The following is a 21,491-nucleotide window of genomic DNA, read 5'->3' on the forward strand; positions in this document are numbered from 1 at the left end:
TGCTGCTGTTGATAGATATAGATCAGGGGTCAGCAACCTAAGGCCCATGGGCCGGAAGCGGCCCGCGGAGGTAGTTTGACCGGCCTGCTTGCGCGTGGCGCTAAACTGGTGCAACGCGGAGTGGGGACTCATTTCTGCGACGCTGGAAATTGCGTTTACGCATGCTCAGACGCAAAAAAACACGTCTGTGCAGACACCGAAAATCCGACCCATGGAGGGATCTTCACAGGACCGATCTGACCCAGGCAAGATAAACCTTGCTGACCCCTGATATAGATGATAGCTAGCTAGCTAGATATACCATAGATTTCAATGGGCTGTTATTTTATCATGGTGTGTTGTGAATTGTTGATCTGCAGTAGAGAGCACTGCTATGACAAAATACTTTCTTGCTTGTTTTAACTTTGCAGGATTGAATCCTCTTCTTGGAAGGGCCTAAGCTCTTTTTTCTGGCTTTAGTGCAGTCCTTGGGTGGGTGGGTGGGGTGCTTGAATTAGGAGAGAAATGTTGGGGGAGATCTTAAAAGTGTCTCTCTCAACCCCCCCAACCCCCAAGTAGCCAAATCATGCTCAGCTTGCTAGATTTCTAAACTAGAAGCCAAAAGGACTGTGGCCACTCCAATCCTTGTAATTCAGGCATCCCCAAACTGCAGCCCTCCAGATGTTTTTGGCCTACAACTCCCATGATCCCTAGCTAGCAGGACCAGTGGTCAGGGGTGATGGGAATTGTAGTCTCAAAACATTTGGAAGGCCGAGGTTGAGGAAGCCTGTTGTCATTTGAGGTCTAGATTTAAAGGAACAGTGCAGACTGAAGAATGAACATAACTGCTCCCAGTAGCGGCTAGTGTGGTGGAGCAGGGCTGCAGAGTTGGCCTCCTACCACTGTCATCGCTGGAACCTGCCTGGGTGCGACGAGATGTGTGTGTGTTTGAGTCCGGGACTACATGTATGCATTGGCAGAAGTACCAAACTGTCTCGGAAGCACCAGATTGTCTCCGCTGATGCATCTGTACTGGCCCAACCACAACACTGCTGCCTTCTCCTTGCCCAGCCCAGGGGAACTGTCCTGATGCCAGTTTCATAGCTTCTCCCCACCACAGCAGCCTCTCCTGCTTGCTTGCTTCCACCTATCTAATATATGCAGTACAGCATAGTCCGTTCACAAAGGCATCTTTAAGATTCTTGCAGCATCAATTGTAGCTTAGGTTAAATGAATTCGAGAGACCTGGCTTGGGGGATTCAGCATCATGGACAGTGTGCCTAGCACTACACATGGGTATCAATAGTGCTCAGTACCAAAAAACGGACTGAGTAGCACCTGGCACTACCTAATTCTCTATTTTGACTGGCAAATAAAGGCTTTGGGAACTTAATGCGGATAGAACTTAAAGTACCCAGTGGGAGTAGCAGGTCATGCTATTTTCTGCCATTGCGGTATGGTTTTGCCCTGATCTGTTTGGTTGTTAATGGGTTTAATTCCCCCCCCCCAATTATTTTAATTAAATACTTAAAGAGTTTCTGATTGCTAAATGTTTCTCTAAATGCATATTTAATTGCTATTTGCTGGACTAAATTAAGCATATTAATTTCTAGTATTGTATCCCAGATGGAATTTGCATACTGTATCTGACCCAGCTGCTGCTGCTTCTTCAGTGATCACTTGTAGCTGAGTAAGATTGTCTTCCATGAACAGGGTCTTAACAGTGAGTCCGTAAGTGACTGTGGAAGCTAATTCTGGATCCTTCCACAGTGGGGACATAGGTTTCCGGGTGGGAGTTGATCACAATCAGGGTTTGCCAAATGTACCTCCTTTTCGCCCTGGCTTCGTGCTTCTTCAAAATCCATGACACCTTTGGTAAAGGCTCTTCTCCAATTGGTGCACTCGCAGGCCAGTGTTTCCCAATTTTCTGTGCTTATACAGCATTTTTAAATATTTGCCTTGAGAGCATCTTTAAATCTTTTTTGTTGTCCACTAGCATTACACTTTCCATTTTTAAGTTCTGAATAGAGTAGTGCTTTGGAAGATGACAATCAAGCATATAAACAACATGAACAGTCCAACGAAGTTGATGGTTAAGAATCACTGCTTTGACACTGGTGATCTTTGCTTCTTCCAGTACACTGGCATTAGTTTGCCTGTCTTCCCGAGTGATGCGTAAAAATTTACAGAGACACTGTTGGTGGAATCTTTTGAGGAGTTTGAGATGGCATTCATAAGTGGTCCATGTTTCACAAGCATGCAGTAAGGTTGGTAGTAGAATAGCTTCATAAACAAGCATTTTGGTTTCCATGTGAATGTCCCAGTCCTTAAACACTCTGCGCTTCACTTGCGAGAAAGCTGCTCTCACAGAGCTCAGGCGATGCTCAATTTCAGCATCAATGTTGGCCCCTGTGGAAAGATAACTGCCCAGGTAGGAGAGGTGATCGACATTTTCCAACGTTATACCATTGAGTTGGATTTGTGGCACGGAGGGGTTGTTTTGTGCTTGTTGGTGCAGCACTTAGTTTTTGGGATATTGAGTGATAGGCCACCCTTTCTGTAAGCTTCTGCGAAGATATTTAGGATGGTTTGGAGGTCATCCTCTGAGTGTGCACATGCTACATTGTCATCAGCATATTGAAGCTCTATGACGGAAGTTACGGTAACCTTACTTTTTGCTTTCAGCCTACTGAGGTTAAAGAGCTTTCCATCTGCTCGATATATGATTTCTACCCCAATGGGGAGTTTCCCTTCAACAATGTGTAGGATCATGGTGATAAAAAACAGTGGTACCTTGGTTCTTGAACATAATCTGTTCCAGGAGTCTGTATGACTCCCGAAACTGTTTGGAAACCAAGGCGCGGCTTCCAGTAGGCTGCAGGGTCTTCTTGCACTCAAGCGGAAACAGCATCAGATGTTTGGCTTCCGAAAAACGTTTGCAAACTGGAACACTTATTTCCAGGTTTGTGGCATTCAGGAGCCAATTTGTTTGGGAGCCAAGCCGCTCGAGTACCAAGGTACCACTGGAATAGAGTTGGGGTGTAACATATCCCTGTTTAACTCATGAACTCACTGTGAATCGTTATCCGTGATTGTTGCTATCATATTATTGTGGAGGAGCCAAAGGATGTTCACAAATTTACTTGGGCAGCCAATTTTCAGAAGGACAGTCCACAAGGCATTTACAGCGTTGAAGGTCTTAGTCAGGACAATAAACAACCATATATAGGGGTTGATTTTGTTCCCTGCCTTTTTCTTGACGCTGTCGCACAGTAAAAATCATATCCACCTTCCCCTTAGGAGGTCAAAAACCATTTTGCGATTCAGGAAGGGTAGCCTCGGATTTAGTTAGGAGACGGTTTGCTAACATCCACAAATGGTTGCTCCAGCCAAGTGGCCTGAGTTGCAGTTACAGTATTTACCACAAGATGGTAGTGCATACCTTGATATTTTATTTGTTTTGCTGGCTCAGAAGATTTGTAAGGCATTCAAATGCAACTTCTTCTGAATGTTACATCAGACTTCGTGGTTTTATGTCTGGTTCAAGCCCCTGCTTGTGAGGTTCTCAAGATGGCCGTGTCCATCTTTCATCCCAGTCTACATTTTGTTGTGAGTTTCTTGGGCAAAAATAAGAGAGAAAGTATACAGTAACATCCTAAAGTTCTTGGAAGAAACTGGGGAAAAGAAATCTTAATATGATAAAATGTTCAGCAAATTATTGAATTGGGTCCTGTTAATGCACTTCATGTTTGTCACTTAAGCTAGGAGTGGCTTGGCATAGTGGAATGGTGCTATGCCCTTCTACAGAAAACAGTGTCTCTGCCACTTACCAGGATGGTATAGGGACAAGGTAACAGTCCAGTCAGGACTTTGTGGGTGCACCAAGAAAACCCCAAGCTCCCACCTTGAACTTACCACCTCAGCCACTCCTGAGTTGACTATGGAAGGTCACTTAGTTCCCAGTCTGTAAAATGGGAATTATGATTTGCCTAGCTGTTACGCAAACTAGTTGAAAAAAGGAGAGAGAGAGAGAGAGAGAGAGAGAGAGAGAGAGAGAGAGAGAGAGAGAGAGAGAGATTGTGAGATTGTGTTCTTTGGGGGGGATTGTGTGAAATCTGAATCCCACATGGGGTTCATGATGCAAACTTTATCCTACTGTACACTGGGGTAATGATTGCTTGGAAGATGTTAATTGTTAGGCAAAGATGATATTGACAAGTATGCTAATCAAAGCAAGGGAGAAAAGAATGCTCACACTTCCCTTTTCTCTTTCCCTTTCCAGATGCTGCAAGACTGTCCGAAAGCTCGCAGGGAGGTGGAGCTGCACTGGAGGGCATCTCAGTGTGCTCATATCGTGAAGATTATAGACGTCTATGAAAATCTTTACCAGGGTCGAAAATGTCTCCTGATAGTCATGGAATGGTGAGTGTTGTGGTTTGATGGGACAAAGCGAGCTGTGCAGTTTGCCATGCTTAACCACTGCTCACAGCTACACACCACACAGAGCTTTGTAGTCAGAAATGCTGTTTTTTCACTACATTCCCTAAATGTGGATATGACCCACCTTTATGGGTAGTCCCATAAAGTTAGCGGATCTTCCTTGCAAAGAGTTAGCTGATACCTATGGGACCGCCTGCAAATAATAACACCCTGAAGATCCCAGGCCCCAGGGAGATTAGACTGGCTTCGACCAGAGCCAGGGCCTTTTCAGCCATGGCCCCGGCCTGTTGAAACGCTCTCCCACAAGAGACCAGGGCCCTGCAGGATTTGACATCTTTCTGCAGGGCCTGCAAGACGGAGCTGTTCCGCCAGGCCTTTGGCCGGGGTTCAGTCTGATTCTTTTCTTTCTGTATAAGAACAAGCATTAAAGAGGCCTCCTAGCCCGCTCACAGGTCTTTTATAAGACCAGTGGTAACAGTTGGCCCTGGAGAATATTAACCACTCTCAATTTTACCCGTGAACTGCCATCTGTCCAGATTTTAATTTGCTCTGAACTAATTTTAACACACATTTTAATTAATTGATTGCCTGCTTTTATGTTCTTATGTTCTTTGTATACTGCACGGTGTTAGTTTTATGATGTTAGCCGCCCTGAGCCTGGCTCCTGCCGGGGCGGGCTGCGTACAAATAAAAATTTATTATTTGTTATACAAAAGTTAAGTGTTTCTACTTGGGTAAATTGGTACTGAAACTGGCAGAGTTGTGGGTGGGTGGGCAGGGTGTGAACCAGGGAGAGATTATAGAAGTTGTGGGGTGTTTTGTTTTGTTTTTAACTCATTTCCTGCTTTCTAAACTTTTCTCTTGGGTAAAGCGCTCCAGATTATTTATTTCTTTGGGTTGTAATTTACTTTTTAAAAAGAAATCCACAATTGCTACTCTTGCTTAAATCCAGGGATGGGGTGGGTGCTTTTATTTTATTTATTTGCTTAACATCTGTACACCCTGCTTTTTGCAGAGAGATGCCCAGAGTGGCTTACAAATTCAAGGGGGGGTGGGAACCGCATTCAAAACAACAAAAAACATAGTAAGGAAGTGCAACACAGTAAGAAAGAATACAGCTCCAAGTGGGGAAATAGCCAGATAGAAACTAGGGCAAATCATCACGTCTTTATTGAGTGTCTAAATACTAGCCGTGGATTTCTTTTGTGAAACACTTTTAGTTGTATGGTAACACAGAAGAACGTCCCTGGATGTTTTGTGGGATACAGCTTTAGAGGATATGGCGGCACAGTGGAAAAGACACCTAATCTAATGTAGATTTAAGTAAGCAGGCAGACTCCAATGGAAGGAAGCAGTTTTTCCAGATTCTTTGGACCTAAGCCAGGCACCTCCAAACTTCGGCCCTCCAGATGTTTTGGACTACAATTCCCATCATCCCTGACCACTGGTCCTGTTAGCTAGGGATCATGGGAGTTGTAGACCAAAACATCTGGAGGGCCGCAGTTTGGGGATGCCTGACCTAGGCCATTGAAGGATTTATAGATCAAAACAAGGCATTTTAAATTGGAAACACAATAGGTGCCAATAAATATATTGAAAGATGAATGCAATGTATTGATTTCTGGCTGTGCACATTAGCAGACTTGCTGCTGCATTCTGAACCAGCTTGAAAGTTCTGAGTGGTCTTCAAAGGAGCTGCAGCATGCAATGCACTGCAGTAATCCAATCCTGACATGGCAAGGTCATTCCTATCCAAGAAGGGAAGAGATTGAACATTAGGAATCCTGTCCTGCTGCTGGACTTTTAAAAGCAGGGACAGAGGAAGCGCCTGAATGTGAGCCGAGGGAGCTTCCACCAGGGGGAGCTCTGCTAGCAAAAAGTGCTCCACCTGGTGGCCATCCCCATCCACTGACTCCTACCTTACATTGTGTGACAAAGCCCTACTGATTGTTTGGAGAAGATTATTGAGTTTCGAGGGGCTGCAGGGTGGAGTGATACAGGTTGTGTGAACTGCTTGGTGCTTCTGTAACCATTGGCTGCAATAGGCAATTGTACAGGGCAGGTCAAGGTCCTAGGTAGCTTCAGAAGCAGACCGACAGAAGAAAACTCTTCATTGTTTTATGTAACAAAGCATCTTGAACAGTAGAAAACTTCTAAGCAAAGCTTGAATCTACATTAGATGCCAATTAGGATTTTGCTCTTTTGTGCAGCCCATTCTGCCCCACCCCTTCCAAAGAGATTCTCATCAAGATAGTTGCAAGTCAAATTGTAGGCCAGTTTAATAGGTTTCTTTCTTTTAATCTCCATGCCTTACATCAGGCATCCCCAAACTGAGGCCCTCCAGATGTTTTAGCCTACAACTCCCATGATCCCTAGCTAAGAAGACCAGTGGTCAGGGATGATGGGAATTGTAGTCCAAAATATCTGGAGGGCCGAAGTTTGGGGATGCCTGCCTTACATCTTTAAAGCATCTTCAGTCTTTTAGAGCTTGCCTTGTTCTTCTTTTTGTTCAGAGACATCTTAGCAGATAGTGTGTATCGCTCCATGCTTATTAACTGTACTGTGGCCGTTGCAAGCTTCTTGGAATGGGTGCTGACTACCTGGGTTCACTGCCACATTTCTGTTGAAACAATCTATGCCCTAAATAACTTTACTGCTGTCTTTCCCTGGTGCCCACAAACCCTCTGAGCCCCAGGTACCTTGGTCACGATTGTGGTGATGCTAGTTACCTTTTTCTCCTCGCAAAACCACATAGAGCTGAAGGAGGAAAAGTGACACTCTTTCCTACTCTCTTTTTCAACTCTATACAGTGGTTCCTCGGGTTAAGAACTTAATTCTTTCCGGAGTTCTGTTCTTAATCTGAAACTGTTCTTAATCTGAGGTACCACTTTAGCTAATGGGGCCTCCTGCTGCCACCGTGCCGCCAGAGCACGATTTTTGTTCTCATCCTGAAGCAAAGTTCTTAATGCGAGGTACTATTTCTGGGTTAGTGGAGTCTGTAACCTGAAGCGCCTGTAACCTGAAGCGTCTGTAACATGAGGTACCACTGTATGTGCTTTTCAAGGCTCAGATTAATTCCAAATGGATCTGAGTTTCACCCAGAGGCCTTGGGAAAGTGAAGTGTATGTGCATGGAAATGTACCCAGTACTCATCGCCTGGTGGTGGTTTTGCTTAGGCAGTAATTCTTGTTGCTTCCATTTTTGTAACTGCACTTGTTTATGACTTTCAGCTTGGATGGTGGGGAACTCTTCAGTCGAATTCAAGACAGAGGAGACCAGGCTTTCACAGAAAGAGGTATGAAGGGTTACAATAGATTTCTTAAAGCTTAACAAGCATTGACAATTTTAAGTCTTAAGGCTTGAGGCACAACTGTTTAGCTTCTATGGCAGAGAAGAGGGACCACTGGCACCCTGTATGTCGAAGGACAAACAAACTGGAAACCTGCAAGTAAAGGATTGAAGTAGCTTTCCGATTCTGGACTAGTGCTCAGTTTGCCAGTTTGGATGTCGTGACAAAGTATGACTAGAAATGACATGGAAAGGAAACCATGAGCTCATACTTTTGTTTCTGATCACCTGAATTAAGTCTGTGGTAAGGAACGTGGTGTCACGTTCTCTTGTCAACAGCACCCAGTGATGTGGAAGAAAGATGCAGTAACATCAAGGCGGGTGGGTAAGTTATGTAGAGGTTATGGTAGAGAAAAGGAGGACCACACTATGGGACAGCATCAGCTTCATGTTCTTTGTCACATTTGTTTCTGCTCTGAAACCTGACCAGTAATGTTGTTTGTTCCCCTCTAACTCCTTGTAATCTGGGTATTAGGTGGCGGTTGCCTCTTGGGCTGCAGAGTAAAATGACCCGCTTTGTTTTATATTCCCCAGAGGCTTCTGAAATAATGAAGAGCATCGGAGAAGCCATTCAGTATTTACACTCAATCAACATTGCACACCGGGATGTTAAGGTACTCTTCTTCTTTTTAATATAATTTTTATTGGTTTTTACACATGTTTTCCAAACATAACATCCCATTTTAAACAACATAACAAACCTTTGGCTATCACGGCCTAGGACTTCCATCAACCCCCAACTGATGGTTTTCTAACTTCCTGGATGTTAAGGTACTCTTCGTCCACACAATACTACTATTTTCAAAGACTCTGACCAAATGAAGGTGTCCCTAAGGTCCCTAAGTTCATATCACTTGGCCTTGTGTGGTGGTGGTTTTCAGTGCATAACCAGCATGGCAAAAGGAGTCCTGATTAGACCATGGTAAGGAGGAGGATTTTATATGCCTGTTGTCTTTGTCCATGGAGTTTTCTTGGCAGGGATACTGGAGTGGCTTGCCAGTTCCTTCTCCAGGTGGATCACGTTTAGTCAAAACTCTCCACTATGACCTGTCCATCTTGGGTGGCCCTGCATGGCATAGCTCATAGCTTCTCTGAGTTATTCAAGCCCCTTCGCCACGACAAGGCATTGATCCATGAAGGGGGACCATAAAGAGAGCTGGACCATAAAGAAGGCTGATCGCCGAAGAATTGATGCTTTTGAATTATGGTGCTGGAGGAGACTCTTGAGAGTCCCATGGACTGCAAGAAGATCAAACCTATCCATTCTGAAGGAAATCAGCCCTGAGTGCTCCCTGGAAGGACAGATCGTGAAGCTGAGGCTCCAATACTTTGGCCACCTCATGAGAAGAGAAGAATCCTTGGAAAAGACCCTGATGTTGGGAAAGATTGAGGGCACTAGGAGAAGCGGACGACAGAGGACAAGATGGTTGGACAGTGTTCTCGAAGCTACGAACATGAGTTTGACCAAACTGCGGGAGGCAGTGCAAGACAGGAGTGCCTGGCGTGCTATGGTCCATGGGGTCACGAAGAGTCAGACATGACTAAACGACTAAACAACAAACAAAGGAGGAGGATTTAACTATTTGCCCCTGCCATGGTTCTTATTCAAATTGCTCTAGCCTCCCAGCTCCTGAAATTCATTGTTATGCCAATGTGAGCTTTCTTCTGGTTGCAAATAGAAGGCACTGGAGGACTGGGAGATTGGGACTAGCGCCATGGCAGGAGCAAAGAGTTTATCCCCCCTTTCCTCACACGCCTTGAGCCCAGTCTGGCTCCACCCAATACACTGGCTATTTATTAGGGGGAGACTCTGGAAAGCCAAATGTCATGTCTAATATGTTATGTCAAATAATTTCATGTCCAGTTTGACCCTAAAAATCTGGGGTCATGCGTGTGTAGTGGTTTGGTGGGAGTAAGATTGAATTATTTCATTGCAACCAATCCTTACACTTCACGTGATGAGTGCAATTCATGTAGTACCAGCAGTAAAAGGCCAGCAGCAGATGGCTTCTGGAATAGTACTAAATTTGATTTGGGAGGTCTAAAATTTAATTGAACTGAACAGCGGCACAAAACAAATACTACCTACCTCTGATATCAGCAGTGTCCCCCAACAAAGGAGGAAATATTCCTTTATTTTTATGATTTGAAAGCATCCTGAGAAGATGTAGACTCAAACCCACCCACCCTTCCACCTGTGTTGGTCTCTGAAAGAGGACCCCCTTCATCCTCTCACTGACCAGTACTGGCAGTCATTGGTAGAGTGCTGCAGAACTCTCTTATCCCCTTGCCCTACTCATTGAGTAGTACTCAACTGTTTTGGTCAAGAGAGACCTGCCCTGCTGCACCTCAACCCAGCATGAACTGTGAAAGTTAGTGGAATTTATTTGAATGCCTACACAATCCCCTTTCATGCTAACTCATGGAGGACAGAATGGGATGCCTCCTGGCCCTGCCTCCAGTGTCTGTACATTGAGTGTGGGCATCTGTGAACAGGTGCCCTATGCATTATAAGCTGCACCTAGATGTTCTATCAAAAGAGACTCCTTGTGACTATGCACAAGCAGTCGTTCACATATACAGAAATTAATGCTTAAGGTAAAGGACCCCTGGACGGTTAAGTCCAGTCAAAGGCGACTATGGGGTTGTGGCGCTCACCTTGCTTTCAGGCCGAGGGCACTGGCGTTTGTTTGCAGACAGCTTTCTGGGTCATGTGGCCAGCATGACTAAACCACTTCTGGTGCAACGGGACACTGTGACGGAAACCAGAGTGCATGGAAACACTGTTTACCTTCCCACCATAGCGGTATCTATTTATCTACTTGCACTGGTGTGCTTTCGAACTGCTAGGTTGGCAGGAGCTGGGACAGAGCAATGGAAGCTCAACCTGTCACACGGATTCGAACCGCCGACCTTCCAATTGGCAAGCCCGAGAGGCTCAGTGGTTTAGACCAGAGTGCCCCCCATGCTTTATGAGTGGATGTTGAGGGCATATGTTTGTCTGTGCTGGTTTAAATAGGCAGCCCTTGCTCGCTTGTCATGTTAACAGAGAGGGCAAAGCAAGGGTAGCATATTTAAATCAGAGCAATCCCAATTTAATTCCTGAAGAGATTGTGGGTAAAATTAATAACTCCAGCGTAACTGCACTAGGTTCATGTAGGCAGTGCTCCGGAAGAATCTTCTCTGGCTGTGGTTTTCAGCTAAGCAGGGACATGTGAACAAAGTCTAGAATGCAGCCACACTGAGGAATAGCAATTGTGCAGCTCAGCATGGTAAGGAAAAGCTAATGAATGCCTGGAAGAATGCTAATTTGGTTAGGTGGTTCCTTTTGTCTAGAACCTACCCCCCAGGATATTCGGACTAAGAATCCTTGTTCACAGAAGGGGCTCCCAAGCATGTTTTTTTTAAAAAAATAAAAGGTAGATTCTTTGTTAGATTTAGGATGAGGCTGGGAAAATCCAATTGCTGTAATTATAACCCACTGCCCCTGAGGCAATAGGATGGGCTTGAAAATGTTTCCCTTTCCCTGCCGGTTACATAATTCCACATCACCTGCCAGCAAATTCTTTCTCTCCTAAGTGTGTTTCCTGGTGACGAAATTTCAAGTCCTCAAAGGCTATGGAACCGGATTTCCAGTCTTGTTCGTTTTTGGCTCTTCTGTTTTATGGAGACGCAGGAACAGGCACATGTTATTTAGATAAAGACTATCAAGAATGGGAGATTCATGTATGGAGGAGAACCCTGTGGACAACTTGAGCCTTGCTTTCACTGCACCACTGCTGAAAAGTCTAAAAACTATCTCCCCCCCACGCCCCCCACTGAACAGGGATCTGGTTGTTTGGCAGCATAATCTGCAGCTGTGAATAGTGAAAACAGAGCTCTAGATCAGGGGTCAGCAAACTTTTTCAGCAGGGGGCCGGTCCACTGTCCCTCAGACCTTGTAGGGGGCAGGACTATATTTTGGGGGGGAAAATATGAACAAATTCCTACGGTATGCCCCACAAATAACCCAGAGATGCATTTTTAAATAAAAGGACACATTCTACTCATGTAAAAACATGCTGATTCCCGGACCGTCCGCGGGCCGGATTTAGAAGGTGATTGGGCCGCTTCTGGATGATCTGGCCCCCGGGCCTTAGTTTGGGGACCTCTGCTCTAGATACATATTGGCTCTCTCCAATGCACACACATGCCTCTTGTGGATCTTGGTCTATATTATTAATATTCAAGGTGCAAAGTATATGTTGATCATTTTATGCTTTCTGAAACAAAATATATACTTGCATACACTGCTAGAAGTTGAGGTGTGGGTGGGTGTACACTCTCAAGTGTGAAGAGTAGTTTCAGGTTCCCTCCCCCATATATCTTCTCAATCTAAGCCGTTCACATTCTGGTTTACTCTTGCTGCTGCTGCTACTACTACTACTACTACTACTACTACTCACACACACACACACAGAGAGAGAGAGAGAGAGAGAGAGAGAGAGAGAGAGAGAGATTTGCAATACTCAAACACACACATAACACACACACACCATTAACATGCCACTTGCATAGACCCAAAGATTTTCACATACAGACCATGTTCCCACCTAAGGCAAAACCATAGTTTAGCAGTCTGTGGCTGAGCCTGAATGAGCCACAGGGAAGCAGCTGGAGGACTTCAACAGGTATGTGTGGCGGTTTTTCATTGAGGCTCATCCATTTAACACTAAAACGTGGTTAGGTATTAATATCGACCACTCTATATAATGCTGCCTACTCCCTTCGTGACTGAACTCCTGCCCACCAAAAGTTCACAACCTTAAGCCTTGTGCTAATAAACAGTACATAACATTACATAATAAAGAACAGTGCATTTCAATAAACTGGTCAAGAGCCTCGTGGACAACACTTATAAAGAGTTCAGAGACTATGTTTGCTTCAGGAGGGTAAATTGGCAATACCACTATTTCCCCTGTAAATATGTGTTTAATTCCTCTGTTCCTCTATAAATTCCTTTAATGTCCTAGTGTCTGCCGTAAGAGACTCTCTGAAGCTTTGACCTTGCAAATATAAAATACATCATGTCTTGAGGACTGCAAATAAACTCAGTAGCATAATCATTCTGGGGAATTGTCAATATAATCTGGATCATATACCTAATGTACATGGATGTGTAATGGCATCTGCATAATTGCAGCTACTGAGAGGGCCTTTTCAGTTGGGGATGCTTGTCTGTCGCTCTCATGCCTTTCTAGCACTAGGCAAAGACTGTTTTCATTCCCCCACATCTCTCAAAACTTTCGTTTGGATTGTTTTCACTTGCCCGTTAGTGCTGTTGTATTTTAGTCTGTTCCTGTTTTTTATTCATTGGTTATTCATAGTGCTTCACTTTTCTACTGTTTCAAATGTCTTTGAAATGACTGTCAGGCTTCCTTGGGAGTAATTTTTACTGCAGATGCATGGGGAAATCGTATAAATCAATAAGCAAGGGTTAATGGACTCCTGGTGCATTAGTTCTTACCATGTGCCCAGCATGGGATCTGCAAGGTGGTGCAAAATATAGTTTTCTCTTAAGCTGGTTTTGCTTATTATGTCTTGCAGCCAGAAAACCTCTTATACACCTCAAAAAGGCCCAACGCTGTATTAAAACTCACCGACTTTGGATTTGCTAAAGAAACCACCACACATAACTCCCTAGCTACACCATGCTACACACCATACTATGTGGGTAAGTAAACCGTTGGAGAGCATCACCCGCTTCTGAGACATAAGAATTGCAACTTCCAACACCTCTCTTTTTCATCAAAATAGTGATGGTGAGGTTCAGGGCACATGTACACTGCTGTTGCGTTTTGTAATAAGAGCAGGGGTGGGTTTTCAAGATTTTCAAGCAAGCAGCCTCATCATTTTATTGCATTTGCTACATCATTTAAACTAAATGGCACATCTCTCAAGTTTAAAACGTCAGCACTGGGCTGCAGCTGATTGGGCAAACAGGTGAGCATGCTTCAAAAGCTGGTCTCTGTGCTGCCAATAGATTGCTTGTGTTGCCTACTTAGAATTCTGGAAAGAAAAGGGATTGGCACAGGGTGAAACCTTTAACAAAAGGTGTCACTATCATGTGGCGACCAGATTGAGGTTGTGCAGGTGCTCCCCCTCATCCTATAACAGTTTCTGGCCTGGGAAAAAGGTGGAAAATTATTATTATTAGTTTCGGGATTTAGTTCTGGTCCATTTTTAAATGGAAGAGAGAAAAGCAATGCATCATTCAGTTTCAAAGGTTAAGACCTCTGCTCACTTTTAAATACCGTATTGGCCTGAATATAAGCCCCACTTTCCCCCCAAATGCCGACCTTACTGTATGCGGCTTATATTCGCAACCTTACTGTATGCAGCCAGGAGCGTGGGGCAAACAGCGACAGGAGCGTGGCAAAGCTGTGCTCGCCCCACATGTAGTCTCCAGCCTTCTCCCCCAAGGCCGGGAAGGGAGAGAGCGAGGAAGGGGAAAGTCCACCAGCAATGCAGTGTGGCTCCCCTCCCTGCCCATTGTGCAGCCATAAGCAGCGAGGAGCAGCTTATATTCGGGTATTTTTTTTCCTTCCTCCCCTCCAATTTTAAATGTGTGGCTTATATTTGGGCCAATACGGTACTTTTCTGGGACCCTTTAATGTCCTTTGCTGGCAGTGTTATAAATGTTCTATGGCAAACAGCCTTGGTGTCAGAGGTTTTCCCATGAACTGAGAACTAATAGCAAGTGCCAGGTAAACTGTATCCAAAGAGCAAATGATTTTGCAAGTGTACTCCAGGCACATTTCCAAGGGTAATAAGCTCCCCAGAGAGGGGGACAGCCTGTCCTCTTGAAGTGTAAATGTCTGAAAATTGTACTGATAGCATGTGACAAAGTTGACTTTGTGTTTTGTTTTCATCTCCTTTAGCTCCAGAAGTACTAGGCCCAGAGAAATATGACAAGTCCTGTGATATGTGGTCCCTTGGTGTCATCATGTATATTTTGTAAGTCTGTTCTTCTGCACTGTACTGCATGGCACAGTTAGTTGCTTTGTACATTCTCCTCTCTGTGTTCTTGCTCCAGCCAGGATTCTGGAAAGTTCCAAAGTTAGGGGTGTTCAGTCTTCTTCTGGGATATTCTTGAGCAGTTAACTGGGAAGGGCTGTGCTTCCAGCATGTTCTGTTTATTGAGTCATTGAGGAAGATCCTTTGTCGATATCGAGGGGAAATGCACAGATTATGCTGGCTGATTCAACGCACCTTAGGAACAAGCCCTGGGCGGTAGAAATAAAATTGGATGCATTGATTGTGGGGAAGATGAAATTGGGAATCTTTTCCAAGGCCACTGCCAGAGGAAGACTATACCCTGGCTCCCTTGGCTGCAAGACAAGCAGAGGAAGAAGAAATTCAGTTTTCTCTTGCCTGAAGAAAGGAGGAGAAAGGCAGGCAGAAGCTGCAATTCCATTCCAGCCATTTTCTTCTGCCTGCATCTCTCTCTGTCTGCCTCCCTCCTCCCTTAGTCTTTCCTGCAACTGTGCTAGGAAGGCTGCTGCTGCTGCTGCTGCTGCTGGAGCCAAGCATTTGTAATTGAATTCGCGCAAGAAACATGCACATGTGATATGATTACGCTGTACTTGGAGCACTGCTTGTTTTATATGCTGAGTCACTGCTAAAATGTTTGTCCCAGTTGATGAGCTACTAAGGCACTGACACAATGGCTCATAGGATTTATTCAGAAGGTTTGCAGCATGGCACACCCCAAAGTGGTTTTAACATTTAAAGCACCTTGGAACCTCTTTTTCCTAATGTCCTTTTAGTTTGTTTGCTGCTACAAGGCAAGGCAACATGTTTCCTTATGCCATTGCTAGGGCAGTGCCCTAGTATTGACACAATAGTGACCACTGATGCTGGTGCTTTCTTGCTGCTCCCTGTATAGCACAGCTGTGCCCATAACCTGTCTCCCCTGGGCCCTTCATCACCCAGGTTCGCGAAAGTTCACAATTCAGCTTTACATGTTTGCCATGGGGAGTGTTCCATCGCTTTCTGTCAAGTGTAACAAGTGGGACCTCAGTCTTTCTCTCCAATATGAGCTTTGGGTCAGGGATAGTTTCCCAGTGTTGCACTGTGCCTGGAGGAAGTACAGTAGAACTACGGAGATGATTCCCCAGGTCCAATAAGCATAAAGATCAGAGATAAGTCTGTGTTTGCTCTTTGATAGTAAACAGCAGGGGCAGGGTGTTCTCTCTGACATTAGGACTGTAGTCTCACAGCGCTAAGGTGTAAGATCAGGAAAATGCTGCCAGCCCTTTGACAACTTCCTGTTCAGAGAGTGAGCACAGAGTTATCTCTCATCTTAGCACTGTATTGTTTAGATTGGAGATAACAGGTGCCAAGTGACTGACAGATAGGCGTGGTTTGCCAAAAATGGCCTCACAGGCCCAAGGCAGAGAGAGGCCTAGCAAATCTAACTAGAGCCTTAGGCTAGAGGTTCCCAACTGCTATAGTGGACTCTCTTACTTGACAGCCTTTTATAGTACAAACAATAAAAATGATACCTTTTTTGGGGGGGAGCACATTAAATCAGTTTGGCATTCAAAATGGACTTCTCTTCTACATGTCATTTCTCTATTTTTCTTTTTTGCCCAGGTTGTGCGGGTACCCCCCTTTCTATTCCAACCATGGCCTGGCCATTTCTCCGGGCATGAAGAAACGGATCCGGATGGGTCAGTACGAATTTCCCAACCCAGAGTGGTCAGAAGTATCTGAGGAAGGTAAATGTTTGAACAGAAGCTGCTATTCTCCCCTGAAAGGGAAAAAGGGGATTTCAAAACCTGAAAAAAATGTGATTATCTGGTCTAGGGATGGCTAACCTGTGGCCCTCCAGATGTTGTTGGAATATAATCCCCAACATTACCCACCCCTGCACTAACCTTATTCATTCCTTGGCTCTCTTGCCTTTCATGAGTGGCCTTTTACTCATGACTACACTATGGCTCAAGAGGAGGCCTTGCTCTGGTTCAGAGAAATTGTTCTGGGCCACCATAGCTGGAGTGTCTTGCTGCCCCCATAGCATGGCTTCTGCTTTTCCTTTGCCCTGCCTTTCTCTTCTTCCTTTTCCTTCCTTCCCCTCCTGTGTTTGGAGGCTGTGGCAAGGTGAGGGTTCCCCTTGGACCTCCACACCTTAACAGCCCGTGGCCAGATTGACTCTCCCCGCTGCCTTTGTTATCTTGTGCATGCATGATATAAAAAGGTTGCAACATGGAGAGTGGGAAAATGAATAAAACTAAACACTGCACCCCCCCCCCCCAAAAAAAAGGCCAGGCCCCACAATGTCACACATGACAATTCTTTCAAGTACATTACTCATCATATGTACTAAAATTAATTAGTATTAAGAGTCCTCAGAGTGCTTTTCATGTGTTCTCTCCACAAGCAACATATTTGCTCAGGAGAAGACCCTTCAGGTTTTTATATAAACCAAAGCATGTTCTCCTTAAAATAGACCCATCCCTTTGAGTACATTGTCTCCCCTTTCGCCATGCAAGCTTCAGAATTTCTGCAACAAATTCTGAGAGAGCTTTGGAATGAGGTGGCGAGACACAGTGTGTGTTGTTGTTAATGCTGTTGCTTTTCCTCCACCTTCAGTTAAGCAGCTGATCCGGAATTTGCTGAAGACGGATCCAACCCAGCGAATGACTATAATGGAGTTCATGAATCACCCTTGGATCATGGTAATAATCCACCTGTCATTTCTCAGGAAGAAAAACTGGCGCAGAAGCCTGGGCTGAGAAACATGAGAGCAGGGATCCTGAGGTAGCTTTATAGACAGAAGGGAAACATTTTTCAGCTCAATCGCCAGTTCCATTGTGAGAAAACTCCTGCAGCTGCATGCCAGTAAGGGGGCAGGGGAGAGAGGAGAGAGGCAAAAGTGGATGGGGCCAGAGGGGAAAGTGGGCAGAGCACTGGGTGTAGGCTGTATTCCAGCCATGCAGAAGTCAGAGGCTTCTACAGTACACACACCACTATATCCAATCAAGCAAGGGGCACGATCACCACCCAGCCAGTCAAAAAAAGGACAGAAGAAGTCGTGGCAAGTCCCACGGGCTGGAAAGAGAGGCATGGAGTTTCCCAGGCCGGGCCTAGACTAAAGCTCCATTTGTCTTCCCTCTGCAGCAATCAATGCAAGTGCCACAGACCCCACTGCACACTAGCAGAGTTTTGAAAGAAGAGAAAGATCTTTGGGAGGACGTTAAGGTAAGTTGTCTGCAAGTTTCATCTCACACACTGCTAAGCAGCATGGATGAAGGTTATGCAACTCCAGGTGTAAGTGATTGTGAGCCTGTTCATCAGTGCTGCAAGCCACTACTAGCCTATACAGTGGAACCTCGGTTTTTGAGCATCTCGGAAGCCAAACAATTCAGAACCCGAATGCCAAAAGCCCGGAAGTTGAATGGCTTCTGCTGCATGTTTTTCCTTTTTCCCCCCCAATGGATTTTGCCAACCGCCCGTCGATCCTCGGTTTTCAAACGTTTCGGAAGTTGAACGGTCTTCCAGAATGGATTACATTTGAAAACCGAGGTTCCACTGTAGTAGGTAATGCCAGATTTGCAGACTTAAAGGCCCTCCTCACTCTACCACAATCTGAACTTGGAAGTTGACTTTTGTGTCCATTGTCAAGTTACAAATAGGATCTTTCTTCTGGATGACAGTAATACCTGAAGCTAGAATAATTTGGCTAGCCAGATGCTAACTTGTTTCCTCTACCTCACATTTGTAGGAGGAGATGACAAGTGCCTTGGCCACCATGAGAGTGGATTATGAACAAATCAAGATTAAGAAAATTGAAGACTCATCCAACCCGTTGCTTATGAAGAGGCGGAAGAAAGCAAACCCCGCTGAACCTACAGCACTCCCTCACTGAGGATTCAGTAGAGCCAAACCTGGTGGTTGTGAAAGCAATAACTATATCTATATATTTTTTAAAACAAATTGGAGATAAAGACTGTCATATCAAACACATGGAATTCAGATCTTTATACCAGACTAGTTTGTTTGTTTTTTAGCTGCCTCTCATGGTTCCGACCTTTCTGAGGTCCAACAAGAGACAGCTGCTCTATGTACAAAACATACCTTTATGTTATTTCCCAGCCCCCGGTCCTGTAGGGAAATATTTCTGGTAATCGGATTATTTTGTTTTGTTTAGTAACATCCCCCACTTGGCTTTTTTGTTTTTTTTCTCCTTCAGAGACACTGAAATTCCTGTGATCACCATTTAAAGGTTAATAATATAAATAAAATATATATAATCTATATTTTTAAAACTACTGTAGAGCTGAAATCAAGATAGGAGTCCTGTGCTGAGTACAGCAGTTGTTGTTTTAGTGTTAAAGGCTTTCAGTTTGTGTCGACAACAACAACAAAAGGTCAGGGCTGTTGAAGAATTCCACCTGAAAACAAAGGCACTGACAATACTGTGGTCTTCATTTAACATCAAGAACTGTTCCTTGGCTGATGGACCTTAAATTCAGTTTGGGAAGTTATTGTCCCAAGTACAATAGGGCTCCTTAAACTGAAAGCCTTCTGCCTCTAACTGTGCAATCACAGGATTGACTTCTTCTCACTTGTGCGTTTGTGGATTGTATGTAATAATGTGATAGGATGGATATTGTAAGTGTAGGCAGGAAGGCCCACCCCCTTCTGTATTCTACCTTGAATTTTTGAGGGGATAGTGTGTGGGGAGGGTCCATGAAGCATCCAGAATTCAGTTATGATCTCAGGGTTATTTGGGTGGGTGGGGGGAGGGAGGGAGGGATGGATGGATGGATGGAAAGTAGGTGTTTGTTGAGTGGAGACATTCATGATTGATGTGTTTTAATAACCAATGCAGCCTTCCTGGAGCACTACATCAGAATATATCCTGTTGCCCAGTTTCCATCACCATCTTGTGCAGTGTTAAAACTTAAGACCTTGATGCAGTTCTAAAGATCTCATGCTGTAACGTTGCAGGCTCATATCCTCCACCCCGGCTGTTTTTGTTGTGGCTCTTGCATCGTTGTTCTGTGTTGCTGTTCACAGCCATCCTGATCTTTTACTTTACCAGGAAACTGCAACTATTTGGAGCACATAGCAAAAGGCTCAAATCTGAGATTTGCATCTCATTGGAAAATAACTTGGAGCTCATGTGGGACAGAACCTGCCACATTCACACTCTGATGTGAAGAAAAAACAACAGTACCATAAAAATGAGGCTTTATTAGATGGATTCCTTAGCATCTTTGGGTGTTGAATAGCCAGATGGCACAAATATGGGAATATGATGATGGGAATTCTGCCTAGAAAACCAAAAAGTCTCAGCTGACGTTTGAAGGAGGGAATTGACTTGTGCTGCAGACTTGGGCACATTTGTCTAAAGTCAAGCTCTCTTGAGTCTTACTCTACCTGTACCTTAGGGAAGAAAAGCAGGAAAGTATCCCTTCACATAAACTTTTGCCTCGTTATGCTGGTGGTCAATCCCTTTTTCTGCCTCTTTCTGTATATCTTTAGTCCATGAATGAATATCTTTTGCCACATTTGTTTCACTGGCATACAAGTGTTTTAAAAACACACTCTTTTCCTTTTTTTAAAGAAAAGTTTAGCTTTTAGGTGACATTTTAGACACTGTTTGAAATTTTAATTTGTAAAAAAAAATGTTTTAATTTTTGTTGTTGGTGGTGTCTCATTGCTGGAAAAAAATATTTGCTCTGCTTTTTCCCATTTTGGATTAAAGACACCTAAAACATCAGAGTTTGTGTTTGTGTGATCCATTGCGGGGGTGGTAGCAGCCAGAACAGGCTTTGGCTCAGGAAGGACTGGCTATATCTATAGCACAGATGTGTGATCAAAGAGTTTTCTAGCAGTTTTGATTTTAATACAGATCAGCTTTTCACATACAATGAGTTGTGGATTGTACTAAAGAAGGCATGCAAGCAGGGAGTTTCAGACATACCCTGTTTCTCCTATTTTAAGACGTAGCCAGAAAATAAACCATAGCAGGATTTTTAAGCATTCAAGAAATATAAGCCATACCCTGAAAATAAGACACAGTGATAGACGCAGCAGCAATGCCGGCCGCGGCAGGAGGAGGAGGAGGGTAAAAATAAGACATCCCCTGAAAATAAGCCATAGTGTTTTTTTTTGAGGAAAAATAAATATAAGATGGTGTCTTATTTTCGGAGAAACACGGTATACCAGCAGTGGCTACTTAGAGAATATTGGCATGGAAGAGCCACATGAAAAGGATCGGGCATCATATACATTACACTTCAGCCAATAATATCTAGTTCAGATATCTACTACAATATTCAGTTGGGGAGAGTATATGATGCTGCCAATGAGAATATCCTGAGATGGCACTGAGAGAGCAAGGCCTCTGACATTGATCTTAATTACCAGGAAGACCTAGTGGTGGAACAATGTGCCACTAACTTCAGTCTGCCCCTCCATTGTAGGCTCAGGCTGTATATATGTGTAAATAAACCATATATTGTGAAGTCTGCTGTGCCTCATTTATAAAAGGAAACACGTACGCAGGGTAAGCACCATGAACCTCGGTATCTCACACCACAGATTGGAGTGGTGTGCTACACTGGTGTCAGAAGTGGGACACACACACACCCTGCAAAGATAGAAATTATTTTGTTAAGGGTGCTGGGATTTGTAGCTTTGTGAGGGGGAATGACGGTTCCCAGGATTCT

General features: G+C 44.3%; 1 protein-coding gene across 1 annotated transcript in view; it reads left to right on the forward strand.

Annotated features, from left to right (window-relative positions):
• Window positions 1–20,539, forward strand: part of MAPKAPK2 (MAPK activated protein kinase 2) — a 93,216-nt gene extending 72,677 nt beyond the window's left edge. The window contains exons 2-10 of the mRNA XM_035121459.3: window positions 4,262–4,401; window positions 7,650–7,714; window positions 8,302–8,381; window positions 13,354–13,480; window positions 14,688–14,763; window positions 16,405–16,529; window positions 17,404–17,489; window positions 17,932–18,012; window positions 18,536–20,539. Of these exons, the coding sequence (XP_034977350.1) occupies window positions 4,262–4,401; window positions 7,650–7,714; window positions 8,302–8,381; window positions 13,354–13,480; window positions 14,688–14,763; window positions 16,405–16,529; window positions 17,404–17,489; window positions 17,932–18,012; window positions 18,536–18,679 (924 nt within the window). The 3' untranslated portion in view covers window positions 18,680–20,539. The remainder of the gene's footprint in view (window positions 1–4,261; window positions 4,402–7,649; window positions 7,715–8,301; window positions 8,382–13,353; window positions 13,481–14,687; window positions 14,764–16,404; window positions 16,530–17,403; window positions 17,490–17,931; window positions 18,013–18,535) is intronic.
• Window positions 20,540–21,491: the final 952 nt, after the last annotated feature.

The sequence above is a fragment of the Zootoca vivipara genome, chromosome 7 (assembly GCF_965207765.1).
Source record: "Zootoca vivipara chromosome 7, rZooViv2.hap1.1, whole genome shotgun sequence".
In the NCBI taxonomy this organism is placed as follows: domain Eukaryota; kingdom Metazoa; phylum Chordata; class Lepidosauria; order Squamata; family Lacertidae; genus Zootoca; species Zootoca vivipara.